The 20,766-nt window shown below is 42.3% G+C and overlaps 4 protein-coding genes across 5 annotated transcripts; 3 read left to right on the forward strand and 1 right to left on the reverse strand.

Moving 5' to 3' along the window:
- Nucleotides 1-1,522: 1,522 nt before the first annotated feature.
- LOC133842072 (focadhesin) lies at nucleotides 1,523-7,231 on the forward strand. Its single transcript, XM_062274984.1, has 8 exons — nucleotides 1,523-1,733; nucleotides 2,014-2,304; nucleotides 3,433-3,651; nucleotides 3,710-4,757; nucleotides 4,811-5,022; nucleotides 5,084-6,159; nucleotides 6,217-6,875; nucleotides 6,935-7,231. The coding sequence occupies exons 2-8, from the start codon at nucleotides 2,033-2,035 to the stop codon at nucleotides 7,082-7,084; spliced, it is 3,636 nt and encodes a 1,211-aa protein (XP_062130968.1). The 5' UTR covers nucleotides 1,523-1,733; nucleotides 2,014-2,032; the 3' UTR covers nucleotides 7,085-7,231.
- A 366-nt stretch (nucleotides 7,232-7,597) lies between these two features.
- LOC133846121 (myotubularin-related protein 6) lies at nucleotides 7,598-17,000 on the forward strand. 2 transcript variants are annotated; one of them, XM_062280883.1, is made up of 10 exons: nucleotides 7,598-7,820; nucleotides 11,383-11,499; nucleotides 13,762-13,924; nucleotides 14,009-14,292; nucleotides 14,357-14,491; nucleotides 14,558-14,787; nucleotides 14,865-15,377; nucleotides 15,438-15,680; nucleotides 15,742-15,961; nucleotides 16,026-17,000. In XM_062280883.1, the coding sequence occupies exons 1-10, from the start codon at nucleotides 7,797-7,799 to the stop codon at nucleotides 16,161-16,163; spliced, it is 2,067 nt and encodes a 688-aa protein (XP_062136867.1). In that variant the 5' UTR covers nucleotides 7,598-7,796; the 3' UTR covers nucleotides 16,164-17,000. The 2 variants fall into 2 exon arrangements, with proteins under 2 accessions (XP_062136867.1, XP_062136866.1); XM_062280882.1 differs by lacking the exon at nucleotides 7,598-7,820 and adding an exon at nucleotides 8,764-9,382.
- On the reverse strand, nucleotides 16,972-17,845 carry LOC133846126 (translation initiation factor eIF-2B subunit delta-like). The gene is made up of 2 exons (XM_062280891.1): nucleotides 17,810-17,845; nucleotides 16,972-17,750 (listed from the first exon to the last, which is right to left on the reverse strand). Exon 2 carries the CDS (start codon nucleotides 17,667-17,669, stop codon nucleotides 17,070-17,072), a length of 600 nt encoding a protein of 199 aa, XP_062136875.1. The 5' UTR covers nucleotides 17,670-17,750; nucleotides 17,810-17,845; the 3' UTR covers nucleotides 16,972-17,069.
- A 13-nt stretch (nucleotides 17,846-17,858) lies between these two features.
- LOC133846044 (myotubularin-related protein 8-like) lies at nucleotides 17,859-20,675 on the forward strand (the record flags this gene model as incomplete). Its single annotated transcript, XM_062280752.1, is given in 8 exon segments — nucleotides 17,859-18,089; nucleotides 18,154-18,288; nucleotides 18,355-18,403; nucleotides 18,406-18,583; nucleotides 18,661-19,173; nucleotides 19,234-19,476; nucleotides 19,538-19,757; nucleotides 19,822-20,675. Coding segments are annotated over 8 exon segments (1,707 nt in total), but the record flags the coding sequence as incomplete, so codon positions are not given.
- Nucleotides 20,676-20,766: the final 91 nt, after the last annotated feature.

The raw sequence follows: 20,766 nt of genomic DNA on the forward strand, positions 1-20,766 counted from the left end.
AAAATGCGACCCATACGAAAAAAACAGAACATGTAGTATTCGTATGCATATTAATTGTGTGCCAAGCTCTCGCCCATAAATATATAAATAAAATGACGTACCTGACGAAGGGATTAGTTGCTTTTGCCTTGCAGCTTGGCAACCTGGCAACAGGGCCATTTGAATTATCATCGGAAGCTATCATGAAGCACAAAAAGAGCTAAATATATAAAAATGAAAATCCAAACAAAATTTGCAGGAATTAATTTTGTTTGGTTGCGGCTGGAGGCCTTTTTTTTTGTTATATTTTATTTTATATATGCATTAGCCAAGAATAGTGATGCGAGCAAATCGGGGCTTTGCTTTGTATTTGTCTTGCCAACTCAGTGTGAGTGAGATGTAAAAAAGTTGGACAGAACAGAAGAGAAAAAAACACGTTGAACACAAAAATCAACTTTAAACCGAAACAAAAACTTTCACGGCGCATTTCACAGGTTGAGCTATGCATCGCGGGGCGGTAATAAAATCATAAATCCCCGGCCAAGCCGACAAAGGTTAAGGCTGACCGTGACTAAAGAGAAACAAAACGGAAAAAAAGAAACGAGTTTGATAACCGACTGTAGCTAGTGCCTTTTAGCAGGAAGCGGAAATGATGTTGTTGGGATGTCTTCGGCCTTTGCTTTACCTTACTCGTACTTTACGTTATACCTTTGTTCAATTTGCCTTTTGAGATTTCGCCTTGGCCGCGCGCGCAATGAGCGATTGCACGCTTTTTATTTTATATTCGAAGTTACGCAGAAGTCTTACGGGTCACAGGTCGGTAGGCAACTTTCTGCTTTCTGCTTTTAACATAGAGCGAGAACGGACTCTCTCATTTATGATACTTGTACTCGGTGGCCTTTTGCCCGGTTGCCTTGAATTTGTTCGCTTTGGGCTGCTTGCTTACTTTTTTATGGCTGCAGCAGCATAATTAATTTTATTTTACAGCTAGACGCTTTGCAAAAAAATGCATAAAGTCAATTAACTGAAAAAGCAGGCAAGAAGTTGAAGCTGCTTAACTAAGCATAATACTCGCATAAATCAACTTTAGACTAGAGTTGAATTAGCTTCGCAGATTCGCTGTACTTTATTTACGGACCCATTTGTATTCTGCGCAACAAATATGTGTTATTTATGACCGGAATCCTTAAATTATATACATCTAGTTATAAACGCAATGTTTTCTTCAAAACTCAATTTTTTATTATTTTTTTTTTTTGTTACGTACACAATAAAATAGAAAACAAAATTTTTTTATTAAAAACAACAATAAGCTTTTGCAAAGGTGTATAAGAAATTTGATGTTATTATTGTTGTTGATCTAGCTATAAATGTATGGCTATATCGACAGTCGCTTTAAACTTATATTGGAGCTTATTCAAAAACAAACCTAAATACGTTGCACATTACGTCGCTTACGTTGCTCTTTTGCGCTTACGTTGCTCATTTTGCGCCAGGTTGTCTGCGCTCAATTTTGCGTTTACGTGAGCACTTTTTTTGCGTTTGCGCTGCTGATATCGGGTTTAGCAGAAAGTTTGTTTACAATTTTGATAGCGTGCAAGTGCTTGAAAACAATTAAACAAACAAAACAATATAAACAAAATCATTAAATTATAAGCAAACGCATATATGCCGACTTATGAAGGACTTGTGATTCGTTAACATCAGCATTATTCACACGCAGCTGGTTACAGGACAAACACCGGCAGGCGTAGGTGAGTCAACGTCACGAAATTGAGTTGTTATGCTTCCTATCCGTTGCATTGTTTAAAAAATCGCGGCGCCGTCATTCGAGTGGCGACCGAGCTGGCGAAAGGACACGCGCGCCGTTGGATTTACAAGTGGAATTCGTGTAGTGCCCAAACAAACAATAAATCGTGCTCTCGTTGTGTGTGTGTTTGTGTGTTTTGAGGAAGCCAAACCCAAATTGCCAATAAGAATTCCATGTTGTCTAAAGTTGTCCTACTATTATCGTTTTGCTCATTCTGCTTTCAGCCCTTTAAACGCCGTTGACATGGAGGACTTTAGCAGCATTAAACCGAATAGTTCGGTGGTCAAGTTAGCCGCTTGCCTGGAGAAGATCTACAACAAAATAGTGGAGTCCAAGGAGAAGCAGATAGCGGAGCAGCAAATCAAGGAAATCGAGTTCCTGAAAACGCAATGCAAGCACGAGCATATGCAACTCAGCCTGATGAGCTGTCAGACGTTGGTCCGCCTCGTCGACGAGGGCGTCCTCGATGCCAACAGTGTACAGAACACGCTGCTATCAATGCTGCCCAATGCGGGGTAAGTCAACGAGTCACACACACACAGAATAGCACACACATATGTATGTATGCTTAGGCTTAGGGGCGCAACCTGGCTGGCAAGTTCCGCCCAGCAAGAAAAAGAGGTTGACCGTTTCGTCGATGGCAATTGCAAAGGAGAGCACGGAGTTGCATAAATTAGCAAGGAGCTCATCGTAAGCATTCAGATTGGCAGCCAATGCCAATGCCCCTTATGCTGGATACCACATGCCACATGCCGCGTGTGCTGTAATTGATTGGCATGCTCTTTACATGACGGCGTGATAAATGCGAAAATGAAATACGAGCCATGCTAGATGTTAACACTTTTACACGCACGTTGGCATTGACTTGGCCGTTTCCGTTTTTCGCTGACCCATTGCCCGCAATCCTGGTGCGCAGCAGCAGCAGCAGCTTAGCAGCTAAACACTTAAACAATGACACGAAGCTATTTAAATGTGTACGCATTATGTATGCAGGACGCCAAAAAATCTATTAGCCATTTCCGCTCCACACAAGAGGAAGCAATACATAAATCAAGGACAGCGTCTTGGCCTTGTGGTTACAACGCCCCACACAACTGACCAAATATAACTCCCTAAGTATTCAAATTACGCGGGTCAGGCAAATATTTGATATGCAAACCCCAGAGAGAGAGAGAGAGCTAAAGAAACGTGCGGCATTGAACTTGAAAATGTTTTCACTTTTGTGAAGGACGAAGAGGCACAAGAAAGTAATCAAATCAAAGAGAAGTAAACAGCATGTAATACAGAAATTAACCTTGATAAGAAACCAAGTGCACAAAAAGTGCAAAAGGATTGCATATTAATTGCAGCAGTTGCACCACAAACCGCAATTAAAACGGGCAGCCATTGGGAACGCCACCTGAGCAGGTTGTAATTACCACGTCAAACGCAAAACGATTTAGCTGCAACTTCGTTGCTCGAACTCGTACTCCAACGCCTCCTCCTCTTTCCTCATTCAGCTGGAAAGTGGCAGCGGAAGTGGCTGCTAAACGCCAGTTAAGCTCAGTCAACTTGTAACAATCTAACAATGTTCTTATGTCATTAATTTAAGTGCTCTTTGCACCTTACACCTTTAGATTAATCTCTATTAACCTGTATTGTAGCCCCATGCACTTTGCCATTATAACCGAGAGCATATTGGGACTGCAGATGTTGTGTCTGAAGCGCAAGATAACGCTGCTGAAGAATAATGAGACGTATCAATGTCCCTATGGTCTGAAGACGCAGCTTCATCCGCTAATATCGTTGATGCAACATTCAAGTGCCAACATGCACGATGTGAGCAACAAGATTATTGGCATCTGTCAGCACCAAGACATAAAGTATTGTTAAAATCAATTTCCACCTTAGAAATTTTACTGACGTGTGTTTCTTTTTTAGCATTCGCAACTACAGCATCGAATATCTCCGTCCAGTCTTTCTCTATGTGCTCTGCAATCCGCAAACACTCCACGATGTGAAGCCCATTTGGACCTGTTTACTTGCTCTCAGTCACAAGCAGCCGGAGGCACGAGCACTCATGCAGGAGCTGCTGTCGTGGAGCAAATTCAATAATGCCAGCACTTGTTTGTGCACCAGCATTTTGGTCATCGAGGCTATCGATTACTTCCTGCAGCAGGCGGACCATGCCCAGTCCATTGATCTGTGCATTTATCAGGCGCTGCTCATAAAGCAGTTGGCTCACTACGGCATCGATCCGCGTCCAAGTTTGCAGTGTTTGTTGCGCGTGTTGCATGCAACGCGCGAACACACGCGTAATCATTATCACGTGCTGCTGGTGCTGCTCGCCGAATGCCTGCATGTGCTATCGCCTTTCTATTTGGCCGATCTGCTGCGCATTATTGTGTTTGTGGTGGTGCAGGAGCGCTGTGGCCATGAATACATTCTGAACATGTGTCTGGACGGCATCATTCAGTGGATGTCTCAGACTGCATTCATACCCGCAGAGGGCCTAGCGCTGGCGCATCAAATTGTCCAGCGTGTGCTCGACCAGCAAAAGCAACCGAAGGATGGCAACGAGGTGGAGGAGGAGTTTGCAACACGCATCTGCACAAAGGAGTTGCAACCGGCGCATATGCGCAACTATCATCCAGACATTGCCATAGCCTTCGATCTGGCCAATCTGGTGGAATCTTTCGATGTATCCGAGAACAAGGATGTCTTTGCATTTGTCGATGCACTCAATGTTAAAGCGAACACTGCCTTTTGTCAGCGACTGCATTTGTTTTTGCGCGCTCTGTTTCTGTCGCGCGAACCACCTGTTGACTGCTGGTTCAAGATCTACGAGGTCATCTTACAGATTATCAAAGTCAATGAGAGTATTGCCTACGATTTCCTCATGACGTACATCTTCAAGTTGGCGCATGAACATAATCCGGAGCTTCAGCTGGAGCTGCTACGCGGTCTGTCCAGTTTTGCAGTGTCGAAGGTAAGATTCGAATTCATTCTGATAAACACAACTAATTCACATTTATTCTTCAGGATAATGTGCCCATGATTCTCAACACTATAAGGAATTTGTCGTCGGATAATGCCACTTTCTGTGTCGATTTGTATCTGCGTCTGTGGCGAGTGGAGACACGCACTTATCCTTTCTTGCTGAAGCAAATCGCACAGCCGCTGCCGGACAACGACAAACGATGGGAGCTGGAAGTCGCTCGAACTCATGCCATGCGCGAAATCTGCCAGGAAAAGTAATTTATCGTTATACTTTATACATTAACAATGGCTTACAATTTCTACCTTCTTGTTTAGACCTACTTTACATGGTTCCGAGCTACTGCCACATTTGAGCAACACGCTGAACAGCTGCACTGACGATTCTGGGGATCTGGCCACTTCTCTGGCACTGGATGCAATTTATGCCTTGTGTGACAGTCATACTGTGAATATTGCCTCTACTTGGCAGGCATTGGGCAGCAAGTTTAGGGCTGAGCAAAGGCCACAGACTTTGAAATCCCTCTATCACCTATTTGGACTTGTGCCGCTGCTGCAAACCCCAACGCTGGAGTACGAGAAACTGGCAGATGATGCACTAGAACAGCTATGGCAGGCTATCAGTCGTCCAAATACGGATGCCACACAGGTGCGAAATGCACTTGCAGCACTCAAGAGCTACGAGCCGGGCAACACACTGTGTCTACGTCACATTCCGCCGCAGTTTCGTTTCGAAATTGTGGGAGGTGGTGCCGTTGTGCCTGGCACTCGAGAGGTTGTTAATCTGCAAGAACAAGACACCATACCGGGTGAGGTATGGGTGCAGCTGCTGCAAAAGATACGACCAGAGTGTGGTGATGCTGCTGCTGATCTGATAGCCCATTATGTGGGCAACGAAATCAGTGGCTTCCGCAGCGGTGTCTATCGTCTGCCCGAGGGGAAACCCGAGCCTCGCAAGCTGGTTGGTCTTTTTGCCACCAGTCCGCTACGTGCTGTCAGCAATTATCTAGTGAGTCAATCACGATTCGGCGACTATGTGCCCGAGCCGTATGCCGTGACCTTTGCACTGCGTGCGCTCTCTAAGCGCTTTTCGAAGCCAATACCACCGATGGATTGGAGCTGCCTGACCAGCTTTTTCCACCTGTCCTTCGATGCTCGCAAATACTGCATCATGATTGCTAAGAATCAGGCACTTCACAGCGGCACAGCTCGACGACTGCTGGAGAATTTCTTAGCCGACTTTGAACCCAATTGCTTTGAGGAGGATCTGTTGCTATTGTTCTCGTTGCTGCCGGAAATCGGAAACAGCGTGAGCCTGCAAATCTTAAAGAATTTTGCCGAAAAGGTGGCAGTCTACTGCTTTAAGGAATCACAGCTAAATGACTTCGCCGAGGGTAAGTTGATGACCATCACACTTTCTTTAAATGCTTTCTGAAACTCTTGCATTGCAGGCTGTTTGTTTGAGAAGTTTTTGGACAGCGTCAAGTATATATTCACAGACAAATGTGAGATACCCGAAGTACTGGATGTATTCACACTAATTGTGGAGCGTTACATGGACTCAATGAATCTAGATTCCAGACTATTTGAACGTTACACCGAAGTGGTGTCAGTGCTGCATCCCAATGCCATTGATGGCCTGACCACGCCAGCGAATTGGTGGGAAACACCAGCTGGAAAGCTAAAGAAGGCGACCATTATTCGCTGTTATCTGGTATTGTATAACGAAAAACTGCCGAACCCCTTGAAATGGTTAGCTCCCATCATTGATGCCTATGAACGTCGAGCGGAGGAACGTTCCTTCTTCTATCGCCACCTGGCCGCCACTCTGTATGCCTTTGGCAGCGATGAGCATGCCTGTAACTGGATTATGGAGATATTTGTGGAAATACAAATGTTGCTCGCAGAGGCGTCCAACAAAGAAAAACTCGCTAGAGCCTTGTATCTACTTGATATATTCATATTGGCTGTGGATATACTATCTGGCTGTGGTGTACTGCTGGGCAGTGTTGACGTTGTAGCCACGGATGGCAAGGAGCGTTTTAATCTATTTCCAGAGAGCTTGCAATATCTTTGCGATCACATTTTTTGGAAGGACCAAGAGGCAAAGGTGAGCGCATACTCAAAATGTATCCGATCAATATATTGAATTCCCCATTTTAATTTCAGATTTACGAGTTCCTATACAATCTATATAAACATGCATCGATTCCCCTCGCATTTGCTGCCATTTTCAAAGAAGCGATTATCTGCTCGAGAAATAAACCTTACTTTGACAACAAAGGAGTGTGGACCAAATACGTTGGCCTGAGAAAATGAATATGAGAGCTAAACCAATTTGACAGAAAACAAAGAATTAACCCAGCAACATAAAGTGCACTTATTGTTACAGTTAAAACTTCAATCCATTTTTATAGCTTCTTGTGCGATATTTGTTGAATTTATTAAATGAATTTTAGCATTCAATTTGAAATTATTTGAATAGATTTCCTTCTAACCTATTTGAAATCTGACTGATAACAAGCTTTTTAAAATGACGCGCCCTTTTGAACAGTGTTTATTTAATATACTAAATGAAGTGTAACCAGGTGTTGATTATATGGAAATTTGTATATTGGTATATTTTAGAAGATAACAGCTGTTTAGATATTTAATGAAAGTTAATTTCCTAAGATAAATGGTCTGAGCTCATCTAATAGTATATATTTATATAAAATTAAATAATATATAGTAATTATATTATTTGGCTACATCAAATCATCGGTGCTTGCTGTAAGAAATCGATTTTCAAAAAGCTTACAAAATCTTCGATACATCGATAGTGCCATCGATGTGTCTCCACCTCTAGTATCAACAATCCTAAATTATTATAAACCGCAATATGTTTCTCGCGAAATTAACATAATTTAATAGATTTGCATTTGAATAATTGATTAAAATTGTCACGTGAGTGAAAATACACATAGTGAAGAAAACTGTGAAGAACCAAAGAACGTCTGTTAAAGGTGCGACTAACAAATAAACGTAAACAATGGACGATATTAAGTTGGCAAAGGTAAGTAAATGCCTGCATACACAGAACTTTGTATAGTATGTAAGCAGTTTTTAATCAATGTGGAGATACGCCAAATTGCGGATGTAATCGCGATAATCTGCTTCCCGCACCTGTCCTGTGCTCAGCTGTGAGTCATGCACCTAGCAGCAGCTTTTTATGCTATATTCAAAATCGATGCTTAGGTGGAACCTATTCCTGTACCACAACAACGGCAGACAACAACAAAAATCGACCACCCGACTGCGAGTAGCCCTTTTCGCCACACACCCATCAGTTGGATAGGGCCAAGGACGAGACAGATTTTGTGGTCGTCGAGACTGCTTTTCCATTTAATATCGACTCGAACTACACCTGTTCATAAACATCTATAAACATGATGAGTGTAAAACATGCGCATAAACCCAACCAACGAATCTGGACGTAAATAAACCCAGTTTTGCCGCCACCGTGCACAAGTCTCTCATTTACTCCACGTTCCCACACAGGCGCAGATGCTCACACATATACATTGTACTTGAATGTGTTGTTAAGCTTTTCTTATCGCAAAATCTGCAAGACCTTGCTACTGTTTTTGTTACTGACCTCAACGCCCTTTTTTTTGAGCCCTTATAAAAGTAACTATTCAAGATAAGAATATTTACTGCAGAAGAAAGGGTATAATTTGATAATTGAAATAAATTTATGTTAAATAACTTAAACTTATTGTAAATTGAAAATTCATTCATCAGGTTAATGTAAATATTATTGACTACTCCGCGATTTTTCATATGCGCGTGCATTCATTGCACTGTGTAAGCGCGCCTCATCACTGTGAGAGAAAATGTCCCAGCAATGCGAAAATTTCCCCAACAGACAAATGTCCAATTCCACTCGTAGCACGCTTTTAGGCGCGCGCCTTTCACAGTCGTCGGTTGCGTTCGTCTGAAGCGGTCGTCGTTAAAGTGGCGCTTCTGTTTTTGGTTCTTTGCCAAGTTGATAGCACCTACAACAGCAACAACACGCTTCGGTTGTGCGTGGAGGGGCGGTGACAGCCACCAATAACAAAGTAGCATACATAAATAAATATGTAGGGTTATTGGAATAGTGGACGAAGCGAAAAGTGAAAGTATAAACGAACCCCCACCCATCGCGCCCTTTTTGGACAAAGCATTCACGTGATTTGATTTAAAGCTAAACCGAAGCTGTTGGTAATTTGTTTGTTATTTGTGGGGGAACTCCTGCTGTTTTGGCATTTAATTTAAAATCAATAAACGCTTAGCGAGTTTACCGAGTGCAAACACAACAAATAGCAGCACTTTTAGCATCCGTCAACGTGAGTGACAATGGATTTCACCAGATTCATGAATAAATTCAACGAAATCGAACGCCAGCTGTCGCCTACATCGGCGCTCCGCCTGAGCTTCGATAATATATCGCCGGAGAGCGAAGAGCCGCCGACGGATGGCAAACGATTGTGGGGAATGCCAGTGCCGCCCTTTGTCTCCGATAAGGTCGTCTCCTGGATCGAAGAAGAGTTCAACGAGGCACCCGTCTACTACAACGGCAACTGTGTCCTCAAAAAGGTAAAGACCCCGTCTGTCCCCCGTCGCCACCCCAAAGTCTGCTAATTTCCTTTGTTCCTTTATGCAAATGTGCAGCAAAAAAAAACAACAATAAAATAGAAGGGAAAACAAGAAAAAGTAATCAAGCGCAATCCAGCTAATTTTTTTGCTCTTTATTTTTCACGTTCCTTTTGTTTCATTTCGAAACACCGCCGGGCAACTCTACGGCCCGGAATATGCAAATTGGCCCGCATTACCAGACCAACGACAATATGCTGAGATTCCTGACATTATGCGAGAACAAGAGTCCTTATATATATTTTATATATATAGGTCAGAGCCATCGATGCTTGCAGCCCAGCAAGTGCTCAACCATCCTGGCCATCATCCTCATTGCTATGCGTCATTGTTGGCTTTGTGTCTTCAGTCTCTGCAGTCTGCAGCTGGCACTTGAAATACAAATTGTTGCACTGTTGCACGCTTTGCAATGCTGCCCCACTCGAGCCAGGGCAATTAAATAAATGAGGTTTCTCTGCAACGGATGGGCTTTCTTTCTCACCATTGCGTTTGCCCACTGACATTTAAAAGACAACGAAAGCTGTTGCATATGAAATGAGTTTAATAGCGTTTCGCATGCCTTTAATCATGCTTGATTGCCTTGCCGTGGAATTAAGAGATTCTGCATAAAAATATATACATTTTCTTGGAATCCTCAAAGACCACTTGATGGCATATCAAAGCCAAAAAACAAAAACTGCTGGTTTTGCCCTAGGCGTTGGGCTAATGAAGCAAGTCAATCGTTCAGCAGGACCTTTTTTGTGTGTGTGAATAGAAGGACTTGTTACTTACTGAGAATGATGGCATTGCGGCATGTTCTACTCGGTTTCATATTGCTTATTTGAGTCTATTACTTTAAATGTAATCAATCTTAAATCCTGCACAGTCATCCGACCTTTCGCTGGGGGAAATTTCACAGACATCAGATAAATCTTGGCACATCAATTTGTCTTAGTCTCGTTTGGAAATGTGGCTAAAATGTGGTTTATGCAATGCAATAAATAAACACTTGGGATAAACACGTTGGAATTTAAATAAATTTCGCAAATCCGAGATGTATTTCAAATGATAAAAATAGAACAAAAGGTTTATGATACTCATGATAATAAAATCTTTCGGCGAAAAAGGATATCAGCACATAAAATACTTTGGATAAACAGTTTGGATTTTAACTTTTCAATTCCTGGATGTATTTGATAAAAATAGAAGAAAAGGTTTATGATACTCATGGTAATACAGTCTTTCAGCTAGAAAGGATACCAGCACAGCAAATTATCAAATATAATATCAACATGTCAAAATCTTCTTTTAACTTTTGGGAAGAAAGGATACCAGTGCCTTTAATAATATAATATCAACATTTTTTTAACTTTTGGTGTGAAAAGATACCAGTTCTTTTAATATTCTAACTTAATATCTCGATTTCAAAAAACTTTAGACCAAAAAGGATACGAGTTCTATAATAATCAAATATAATATCTTCTGAAGATTGTTTTAATTGCTTCCCACTTCGCCAAAATAAACTTTGAGCAAAGTAAAACTTCACTTTACTCGGTCTCCTTTCAGCGCTGCAAGAAACTTTTGTTTTCAATTCATTTTCCAGCAGTTCGTGCTATTTACTCTCCTTTTGGCGTTCGTGTGTGTTTGTGTATGTGTGTGTGTAGTGGGTGGTTAGGTGCTTGCAACTATTTTTCATGTTCGTGCAAATTTTTCGGATAGAATTTCAGGCTGACGTCAGCGAACGAGTTTTGCACAGAAGCAGCAACAGCAGCTGGAGATGGGAGCAAAACAACTTAAAAAAACATAAAAAACGAGCACGCCAAGTGTATTGAAAACAATAAAACTTAAACTAAAATGCTTTTATTATGCATTCAGCATTAAAAAAAACGAAGAACAGAATTATACGATGCTAGTGAAATGCAATAAATTTTTATATGATTTCCTTTTTTTTTTGCATTTTACAGGTGGAAAATGTACGCATGATTGATCGCTACAACACCAAAAATCCGACAGTTGGCACTCTATATCTGACGGCCACACATTTGATATTCGTGGAGCCCGACAGTAACAAGGAGACCTGGGTAAGTACTCGAACATCCCCCTCACCAACACCACCACCACCACCACCCCCCGATGACATCATCAATTATTTTATTAGCCTCCCCGTTCGGGTGGCCTCAAGTTCAAGCAAAAAACTTTTCTACGGGCAACATTTTGTGGCATGACTTTTAAGCAGTTGCCTCGGGTTGTCGCCGCACAGCATTTTGGGGTGTACCAATTTATTCATTTATACATACGTACATACATATATGTATATATGTTATGCACACGAATATAACTCAAATCGTGTGGTTGGCAAACCGCAAAGGTATCCTGCGAATTTGCACAGCGCAGAGACAAGGAATTTTGTTTTCTGCCACCTCAAAAAAAAAAAAAAAAGAACTCAGCATTTGTTGCTTGTATTTCATCTGGAATTCTTTGGCTTTTGTGGTTTTGTGTATGCTAAATGCAGACATTTCTCTTTTCGTATTACAAGGCAAATGTCTAAGCAAATATTTGCTAAGAAAAAACAAAAAAAAAATAACACTTCAGGATTTGGTAAAATAAAAAATAAATCCGCAAATACCTCGGGGCATTTTGTAGCGTATAAATAATAAAGATGTGACTTTGTGTATTTTATTCAGGAGTGTGCAATTTCAATTAAATATGCCACTGACTATTTGATGCCAACTTATGTCGTATAAATAATACCACACAATTTTCATTCACTTTCACGCTGCAAAAAAAAAACGAACAATTTTCTTTAGGGTTTCGTTGCTAAACTTTGTGCAAATAAATGGCTGGCAAAACGACCAAAGTGCAGAACGTGTTCAAATGTGCACTTCGGACCGCGCTCGTTAAAAAAATTGTGCTAAACCAACTCAAAGAAAGACATCGCCTTATATGTACATACATATGTGTGTATGTAGAAGAAACGCGACGCATTCGTCATATAACCAAAACCACTTACACAAGTGCGTTTTTTGTTGTGTTGTCTGACAACTGCATTGCCCGCACTTCCGCCACTTGACACAGCCAAAGGACGTGTGTAAAGTTCTTTTTCTTATGCGCTGGCAACCCAAGGCTGTTAGTCAAAAAAAAAAAAAAAGATGTAAAGAAAACCCTCAAGAACTTTTTGTGTGCGGCATATTAAAGTTGGCACGTGGCTTTAAGACTCAATTCAATTCAATTCAACGCAACTAGCTGGCCGCAAGTTCATTTAATTAAAATGTGTATGTTATTTGTTCGCCTTTGTTTGGCTCCACAAGGCAAGCACAAGCGAGGCCTTAAATAGACACAGCGGGCCGTGAGCATCACGCATACGCCCCATTGCATAAATACAAATTAAAATGCTATGTCGGGCCATCCCGATGGGTGTTTTGCTGTATTTGTGTGTGTGGGCGTTGATTATGCTCGGCATAAAACATGCATTTCCATTTGGGATAAGTCCTGCTAAACAGCACAAACAGAACGAGAACAGTTGAATGTAGAGAATAAAAGGAAAAAACGAAAAGAAAACCCACACAAATTTAAATTCACTGTCAATATCTAAAATGATGACGCCTCCTCATTTTGGCGACAGTCTGGGCATTTTGGGACTGGCTGTCAGTGGCAAACAAATGGCTGCTAAGCGACTGCAATTCATTTGCCATTGTTGCACAATACAAACTGCAAACAAACTGCAACAACTATCAATTTACGATGCCAGTTTGTTGTCTGTTTGCATTTAATCAGTCTGCATATTTAAATGGCAAGAATTGAATTCGGATTCGGATTGTGTCACTTTTCAGTGTGAATTAACTCATTCACATTTGTGCTAACTGCATGTCATTCACTGGCATTTTAATTAAAGGATTTACCGCTTCAGTTTGACATGCAGTGAGGCATTGCATTTTAATTGCTTCATCATAATTAAGTACGAGTATATCAATTATGCACTTTAGCCTCTCAGAGTGTTCTCTCATTCATCTCAGTGGCAAGAGGCCACAAATGAGCGTATTAACGGGCTTGCTCGGTCTCTCTCTCTTTCTCTCTCTGAGGCTTCCATGTTGTTAATTAAAAGTTGAGACACTCGTGTGCAGTTGCCAGTTGCCAATTAAGCGGGAGCTGAGTTGGCCTTAACTATCGATTTTTGTTTTTGACGTATGTCTTTAGTCAGTGTCGGGTACTTGCCACTTAATAAAACTGGGAGCAGAGACACGACGACCTCTAGGGGCATAGAAAGTATTAACTTTGTGCACGTAAAAGTTCAGTTGAGATTGCCAACTAACTTGACCGACCGACCGCACGCTCTCACATTACAGATTCTACACATGCACGTTGCCAGCATTGAGAAGCTGCCACTGAGCACCACTGGTTCACCGCTTTTGATACGCTGCAAGACATTTCTGTCGGTGACATTCGTCATACCCAAGGACTCGGAATGCCATGATGTCTACACTTCGCTTTTGAAGCTCTTTCAACCGGGTGCGTTTTGCATAATCATTGCTGCTTTACAATCACAATGAATTGCTGAAACAATTTTGTAATCTCGGCCTTTGTTTTGCACAGTTTCCATCAACAAGTTGTACTGCTTCAATTATCAGCCGGCCAAGGATGACTTCCCAAAGAATGCGGGCTGGGATTTCTTTAAGCTCGACGCTGAATTTAAGCACATGCTGGTGCCAAATGACAATTGGACTCTATGCTCTATGAATGAGAAATACGAACTGTGCGACACGTATCCGCGACAGATCTATGTGCCCAAAGAAGCCACCACATTGATGCTCATCAGCAGCTCGCGTTTTCGCTCCAAGGGCCGCTTGCCTGCTTTGACTTATTTGCACAACAATAAGGTAGCTGAAAGACCAAGCTAATGAATCTGATATGAAACTAATCTGTGTATTCAATATGCAACAGGCATCCATATGTCGCTGCAGCCAGCCACTGTCGGGATTCAGTGCTCGTTGTCTGGAAGATGAGCAGATGCTGGAGGCCATTCGCAAGACAAACACAAACACCGACTACATGTATGTGGTGGATACCCGGCCACGCGTGAGTAGCAAACAAAAGCTCAACAATATTTAAATAGCACTCCAACCGCTTTGTTTAAATACTTAGATCAATGCCATGGCGAATCGTGCCGCGGGCAAAGGCTACGAGAACGAGGCCTTTTATGAGAACATCAAATTCCATTTCCTTGGCATTGAGAACATTCATGTTCAGCGCGCCAGCCTGCAAAAGGTGCTGGAGGCTTGTGAACAGAAATCGCCCACGATGAGTGCTTTCCTCAATGCCCTGGAGTCATCCGGCTGGCTCAAACACATTCGCTCCATATTGGACACGTCGAGGTATGCAAATAGAAAGCACTTTATCTACTGCGCCCTGAGGCGAATCTCATCACATATGTTTTCTCTCGTCTCTACAGCTTTATTGCCAATGCTGTGGATAAAGGCGTCTCGGTGGTTGTGCACTGCTCCGATGGCTGGGATCGCACCGCCCAAGTTTGTTCGCTGGCACAGCTCATGCTGAATCCGTACTATCGCACAATTAAAGGCTTTCAGGCGCTCATCGAGAAGGATTGGTTGGCCTTTGGCCACAAGTTCAGCGAACGCTGTGGCCACATTCAGACGGATGCGCGTGAAGTTTCGCCGATATTCACACAGTTCCTTGACTGCACCTGGCAACTGATGTCACAGCGCAGCGAGTCCTTTGAATTCAATGAACGTTTCCTGCTCATACTGCATGATCACGTGCATTCGTGTCAGTTTGGCACTTTCGTGGGTAACTGTGAAAAGGATCGTCTCGATCTGAAGCTGGCTGAGCGCACATTCTCGCTGTGGGGCTATATGTCTAATCACTTGAATGAGTATATCAATCCGCTGTACAAACCCAACGTTGATGAGTCTATCAAGGCCAATCTGGCGCCGCAATGCATCAAGTAATACTATCAACACATTTATTATTTCATCGTTTTGTTAATCTTTGTGTAATTCTTTAGATTCTGGCGTGGCATGTATAGTCGATTTGAGAGCGGCATTCATCCACGGGAACCATTGGGTGATTTACTACTGGACAGCAAGGAGCACAGCAACTCTCTAGAGGATCATGTGCAGCACCTGACAAAGCGTATTGCAAGCTTCAAGAATTACATTTCCAAATCGGCCAAGAAGCTGCAAGATGCCACTACAGCTAATCCCAAAGCAAGCAAGGAGCCTGCCTCTAACGAAATCAATGACAACAAGTAAATACGGGATTGTTAACTTCATAAAATATGTATGTAATATAAATCTCTTCCTTTCCAGATACAACTACGACAAGAAGCTAAGCGAATTGTCAGCAGCTGACGATGATCATCCGCTAAAGGCGACCAATATGTCGTTTGCCAATCTGTCGCTTAATGCCGAGCAAACGAGCCCGCAAGCTTTGACCGAAGAGATCTCCTCCGTTGCGGTCGATTGGAAACCCATGCGTAATGTGACCTCCTGCTCCTGTTCCACGCCCTTCGATCAATTCAGCAAAAAGGTAATTGACACCCGCATTAACATATAACTAACCCATTTCAATGACACATCTCAATGCATTGCAGACCCATTGCTTTCGCTGTGGCGATATCTTCTGTGAGCGCTGCATTGACAAGAACGTTGCACTACCCGGACATGATAGTGGCAAGGCGGTTCCCGTGTGCCGTGGCTGCTTCCGACAGATGCAAAAGCAAAGTCCATAAGCCCAATTCTAATAGTATAATCCTAGCTGTAAATTGTTGAACATATGACATGGAGTGAATGAAGTGAAGCATAGCGAGAGAGGAAGTGAAAGTGAGAGTGCGATCAGATTTGTTTTTGGGTGTGTTCCTGTGGCATGAAATACATATATAACATACAGATATGCATATATATACATATATATTATAATATATTACATTTATTGTTGCATTTGTAGTTGTAGCTGCTTAAAAGCACACTCGACCCATCCCAACTAAGTTCTGTGTGCATTAATGAACGCCTCTGTTGGCTTCCATTGACACTGACATGACCCACAACTGGTCCTAGTTATATGCATAAGTCGGGCACAAAACTATAATTTTAATTTTGTTATTTTACATTCTTCAAACGTTATACAAATGTACCAAATTCCAATACTGTTTCCAATATGATTGGACCTGCAACTTTTAAATTGATTTTGAATAGAGTTAGACTCGAATACATTAGAAAATGAGAATAAAAAACCTTAATTTCCGAAAATGATTTCCTACTGTTAGCCATTCCATATTTAAATGTGCTTTGTAATTGTAATTTTGTCGATTTTAAAACCGATTTTGGAACAGCTAGCTCTCTTGCCTTTCTACTTCTACACACACATAAAAGAGTACAACAGCATACATATTTTTAATGTTTACTTGTATAACATATTCCACTAGTAAAAAGAATGCATGGAAAAAAGCAACAAACTATCGTAACCTGTACTACAACTTGTCAGATGAATAATTTATCTTGCAGGCCGTAACTTTACTATGCAAAAATGTTTGATCAAAGTATAATAAAAAAAGTATTTATTCAACAAATTCCTTTTCAGTTATGGTTCTGGCTTATGACGGGTTTTCGCAGTTAAATTGTTCAGTTAGGAGCTTCTTCTAATATCCAATTTCCGGTTTGATGCGTAGAATGACGGGCACACTGGTGCAGGGCAGAATAGCTACCTCGGTGACAACGGCGCTAACTAGTTCGGGTGGCGTAATATCATAGCTCAGATTGAGCGGTGTCATTCGACTCTTGTGCCAATTGTTCAAGCAGCATTTGGCATTCATCACCAATTGATTGGGATCGCATAATTCGTTGTATACAATAGCATCGGTTTGAAAGCGTTCGCTAAACTTGTGCGTCTCGCAGCAAACAAGCACGGGCACATTGTGGCAATTGGCCATCAGAGCCACCTGTGCAGTGCCAGCGCGTGCCATCACATAACCATTGGCCAGCAAGGCATGTGCGCCTAACAGCACCTTCGTTGCCTCTGGCATCACATAGCTCACAGCATTAATCAGCACATAGGTGCAGGGAATGCCGTGAGCATGCAGACGACGCAGCATCTCCTGTCCCTCGCAAAAGGGTCGCGAGTCGACGACAATGACACGAAAGGCAACCTTGCGACGCTTAGCCTCCTCGAGGATGTATTGTATAAGTGAGGAACAGGCGAATGTGAGCAACACATCGCCATCGGTGATCTTCTCCTGCATTGAGCTACTAATAGCTTGTGCAGCCTTGCCAATTTGATTCTCCACATAGGTGTCGATGAAGTGCGCCAACAGTTCCTTCAACTGAAAAACAAGAAATAGTTGAATTGATTGCAAATTGTTGTTGCTCGTTAAGTTCTTACCTCCGTTTCGGGTGTGTCTGCGGGCAGCTGAGTCAATTGATGCGGCTGAGTCAAGAATGCGGGCTGGGATTTCTTTAAGCTCGACGCTGAATTTAAGCACATGCTGGTGCCAAATGACAATTGGACTCTATGCTCTATGAATGAGAAATACGAACTGTGCGACACGTATCCGCGACAGATCTATGTGCCCAAAGAAGCCACCACATTGATGCTCATCAGCAGCTCGCGTTTTCGCTCCAAGGGCCGCTTGCCTGCTTTGACTTATTTGCACAACAATAAGGTAGCTGAAAGACCAAGCTAATGAATCTGATATGAAACTAATCTGTGTATTCAATATGCAACAGGCATCCATATGTCGCTGCAGCCAGCCACTGTCGGGATTCAGTGCTCGTTGTCTGGAAGATGAGCAGATGCTGGAGGCCATTCGCAAGACAAACACAAACACCGACTACATGTATGTGGTGGATACCCGGCCACGCGTGAGTAGCAAACAAAAGCTCAACAATATTTAAATAGCACTCCAACCGCTTTGTTTAAATACTTAGATCAATGCCATGGCGAATCGTGCCGCGGGCAAAGGCTACGAGAACGAGGCCTTTATGAGAACATCAAATTCCATTTCCTTGGCATTGAGAACATTCATGTTCAGCGCGCCAGCCTGCAAAAGGTGCTGGAGGCTTGTGAACAGAAATCGCCCACGATGAGTGCTTTCCTCAATGCCCTGGAGTCATCCGGCTGGCTCAAACACATTCGCTCCATATTGGACACGTCGAGGTATGCAAATAGAAAGCACTTTATCTACTGCGCCCTGAGGCGAATCTCATCACATATGTTTTCTCTCGTCTCTACAGCTTTATTGCCAATGCTGTGGATAAAGGCGTCTCGGTGGTTGTGCACTGCTCCGATGGCTGGGATCGCACCGCCCAAGTTTGTTCGCTGGCACAGCTCATGCTGAATCCGTACTATCGCACAATTAAAGGCTTTCAGGCGCTCATCGAGAAGGATTGGTTGGCCTTTGGCCACAAGTTCAGCGAACGCTGTGGCCACATTCAGACGGATGCGCGTGAAGTTTCGCCGATATTCACACAGTTCCTTGACTGCACCTGGCAACTGATGTCACAGCGCAGCGAGTCCTTTGAATTCAATGAACGTTTCCTGCTCATACTGCATGATCACGTGCATTCGTGTCAGTTTGGCACTTTCGTGGGTAACTGTGAAAAGGATCGTCTCGATCTGAAGCTGGCTGAGCGCACATTCTCGCTGTGGGGCTATATGTCTAATCACTTGAATGAGTATATCAATCCGCTGTACAAACCCAACGTTGATGAGTCTATCAAGGCCAATCTGGCGCCGCAATGCATCAAGTAATACTATCAACACATTTATTATTTCATCGTTTTGTTAATCTTTGTGTAATTCTTTAGATTCTGGCGTGGCATGTATAGTCGATTTGAGAGCGGCATTCATCCACGGGAACCATTGGGTGATTTACTACTGGACAGCAAGGAGCACAGCAACTCTCTAGAGGATCATGTGCAGCACCTGACAAAGCGTATTGCAAGCTTCAAGAATTACATTTCCAAATCGGCCAAGAAGCTGCAAGATGCCACTACAGCTAATCCCAAAGCAAGCAAGGAGCCTGCCTCTAACGAAATCAATGACAACAAGTAAATACGGGATTGTTAACTTCATAAAATATGTATGTAATATAAATCTCTTCCTTTCCAGATACAACTACGACAAGAAGCTAAGCGAATTGTCAGCAGCTGACGATGATCATCCGCTAAAGGCGACCAATATGTCGTTTGCCAATCTGTCGCTTAATGCCGAGCAAACGAGCCCGCAAGCTTTGACCGAAGAGATCTCCTCCGTTGCGGTCGATTGGAAACCCATGCGTAATGTGACCTCCTGCTCCTGTTCCACGCCCTTCGATCAATTCAGCAAAAAGGTAATTGACACCCGCATTAACATATAACTAACCCATTTCAATGACACATCTCAATGCATTGCAGACCCATTGCTTTCGCTGTGGCGATATCTTCTGTGAGCGCTGCATTGACAAGAACGTTGCACTACCCGGACATGATAGTGGCAAGGCGGTTCCCGTGTGCCGTGGCTGCTTCCGACAGATGCAAAAGCAAAGTCCATAAGCCCAATTCTAATAGTATAATCCTAGCTGTAAATTGTTGAACATATGACATGGAGTGAATGAAGTGAAGCATAGCGAGAGAGGAAGTGAAAGTGAGAGTGCGATCAGATTTGTTTTTGGGTGTGTTCCTGTGGCATGAAATACATATATAACATACAGATATGCATATATATACATATATATTATAATATATTACATTTATTGTTGCATTTGTAGTTGTAGCTGCTTAAAAGCACACTCGACCCATCCCAACTAAGTTCTGTGTGCATTAATGAACGCCTCTGTTGGCTTCCATTGACACTGACATGACCCACAACTGGTCCTAGTTATATGCATAAGTCGGGCACAAAACTATAATTTTAATTTTGTTATTTTACATTCTTCAAACGTTATACAAATGTACCAAATTCCAATACTGTTTCCAATATGATTGGACCTGCAACTTTTAAATTGATTTTGAATAGAGTTAGACTCGAATACATTAGAAAATGAGAATAAAAACCTTAATTTCCGAAAATGATTTCCTACTGTTAGCCATTCCATATTTAAATGTGCTTTGTAATTGTAATTTTGTCGATTTTAAAACCGATTTTGGAACAGCTAGCTCTCTTGCCTTTCTACTTCTACACACACATAAAAGAGTACAACAGCATACATATTTTTAATGTTTACTTGTATAACATATTCCACTAGTAAAAAGAATGCATGGAAAAAGCAACAAACTATCGTAACCTGTACTACAACTTGTCAGATGAATAATTTATCTTGCAGGCCGTAACTTTACTATGCAAAAATGTTTGATCAAAGT

Source organism: Drosophila sulfurigaster, chromosome 3 (genome assembly GCF_023558435.1).
Source record: "Drosophila sulfurigaster albostrigata strain 15112-1811.04 chromosome 3, ASM2355843v2, whole genome shotgun sequence".
Classification (NCBI taxonomy): domain Eukaryota; kingdom Metazoa; phylum Arthropoda; class Insecta; order Diptera; family Drosophilidae; genus Drosophila; species Drosophila sulfurigaster.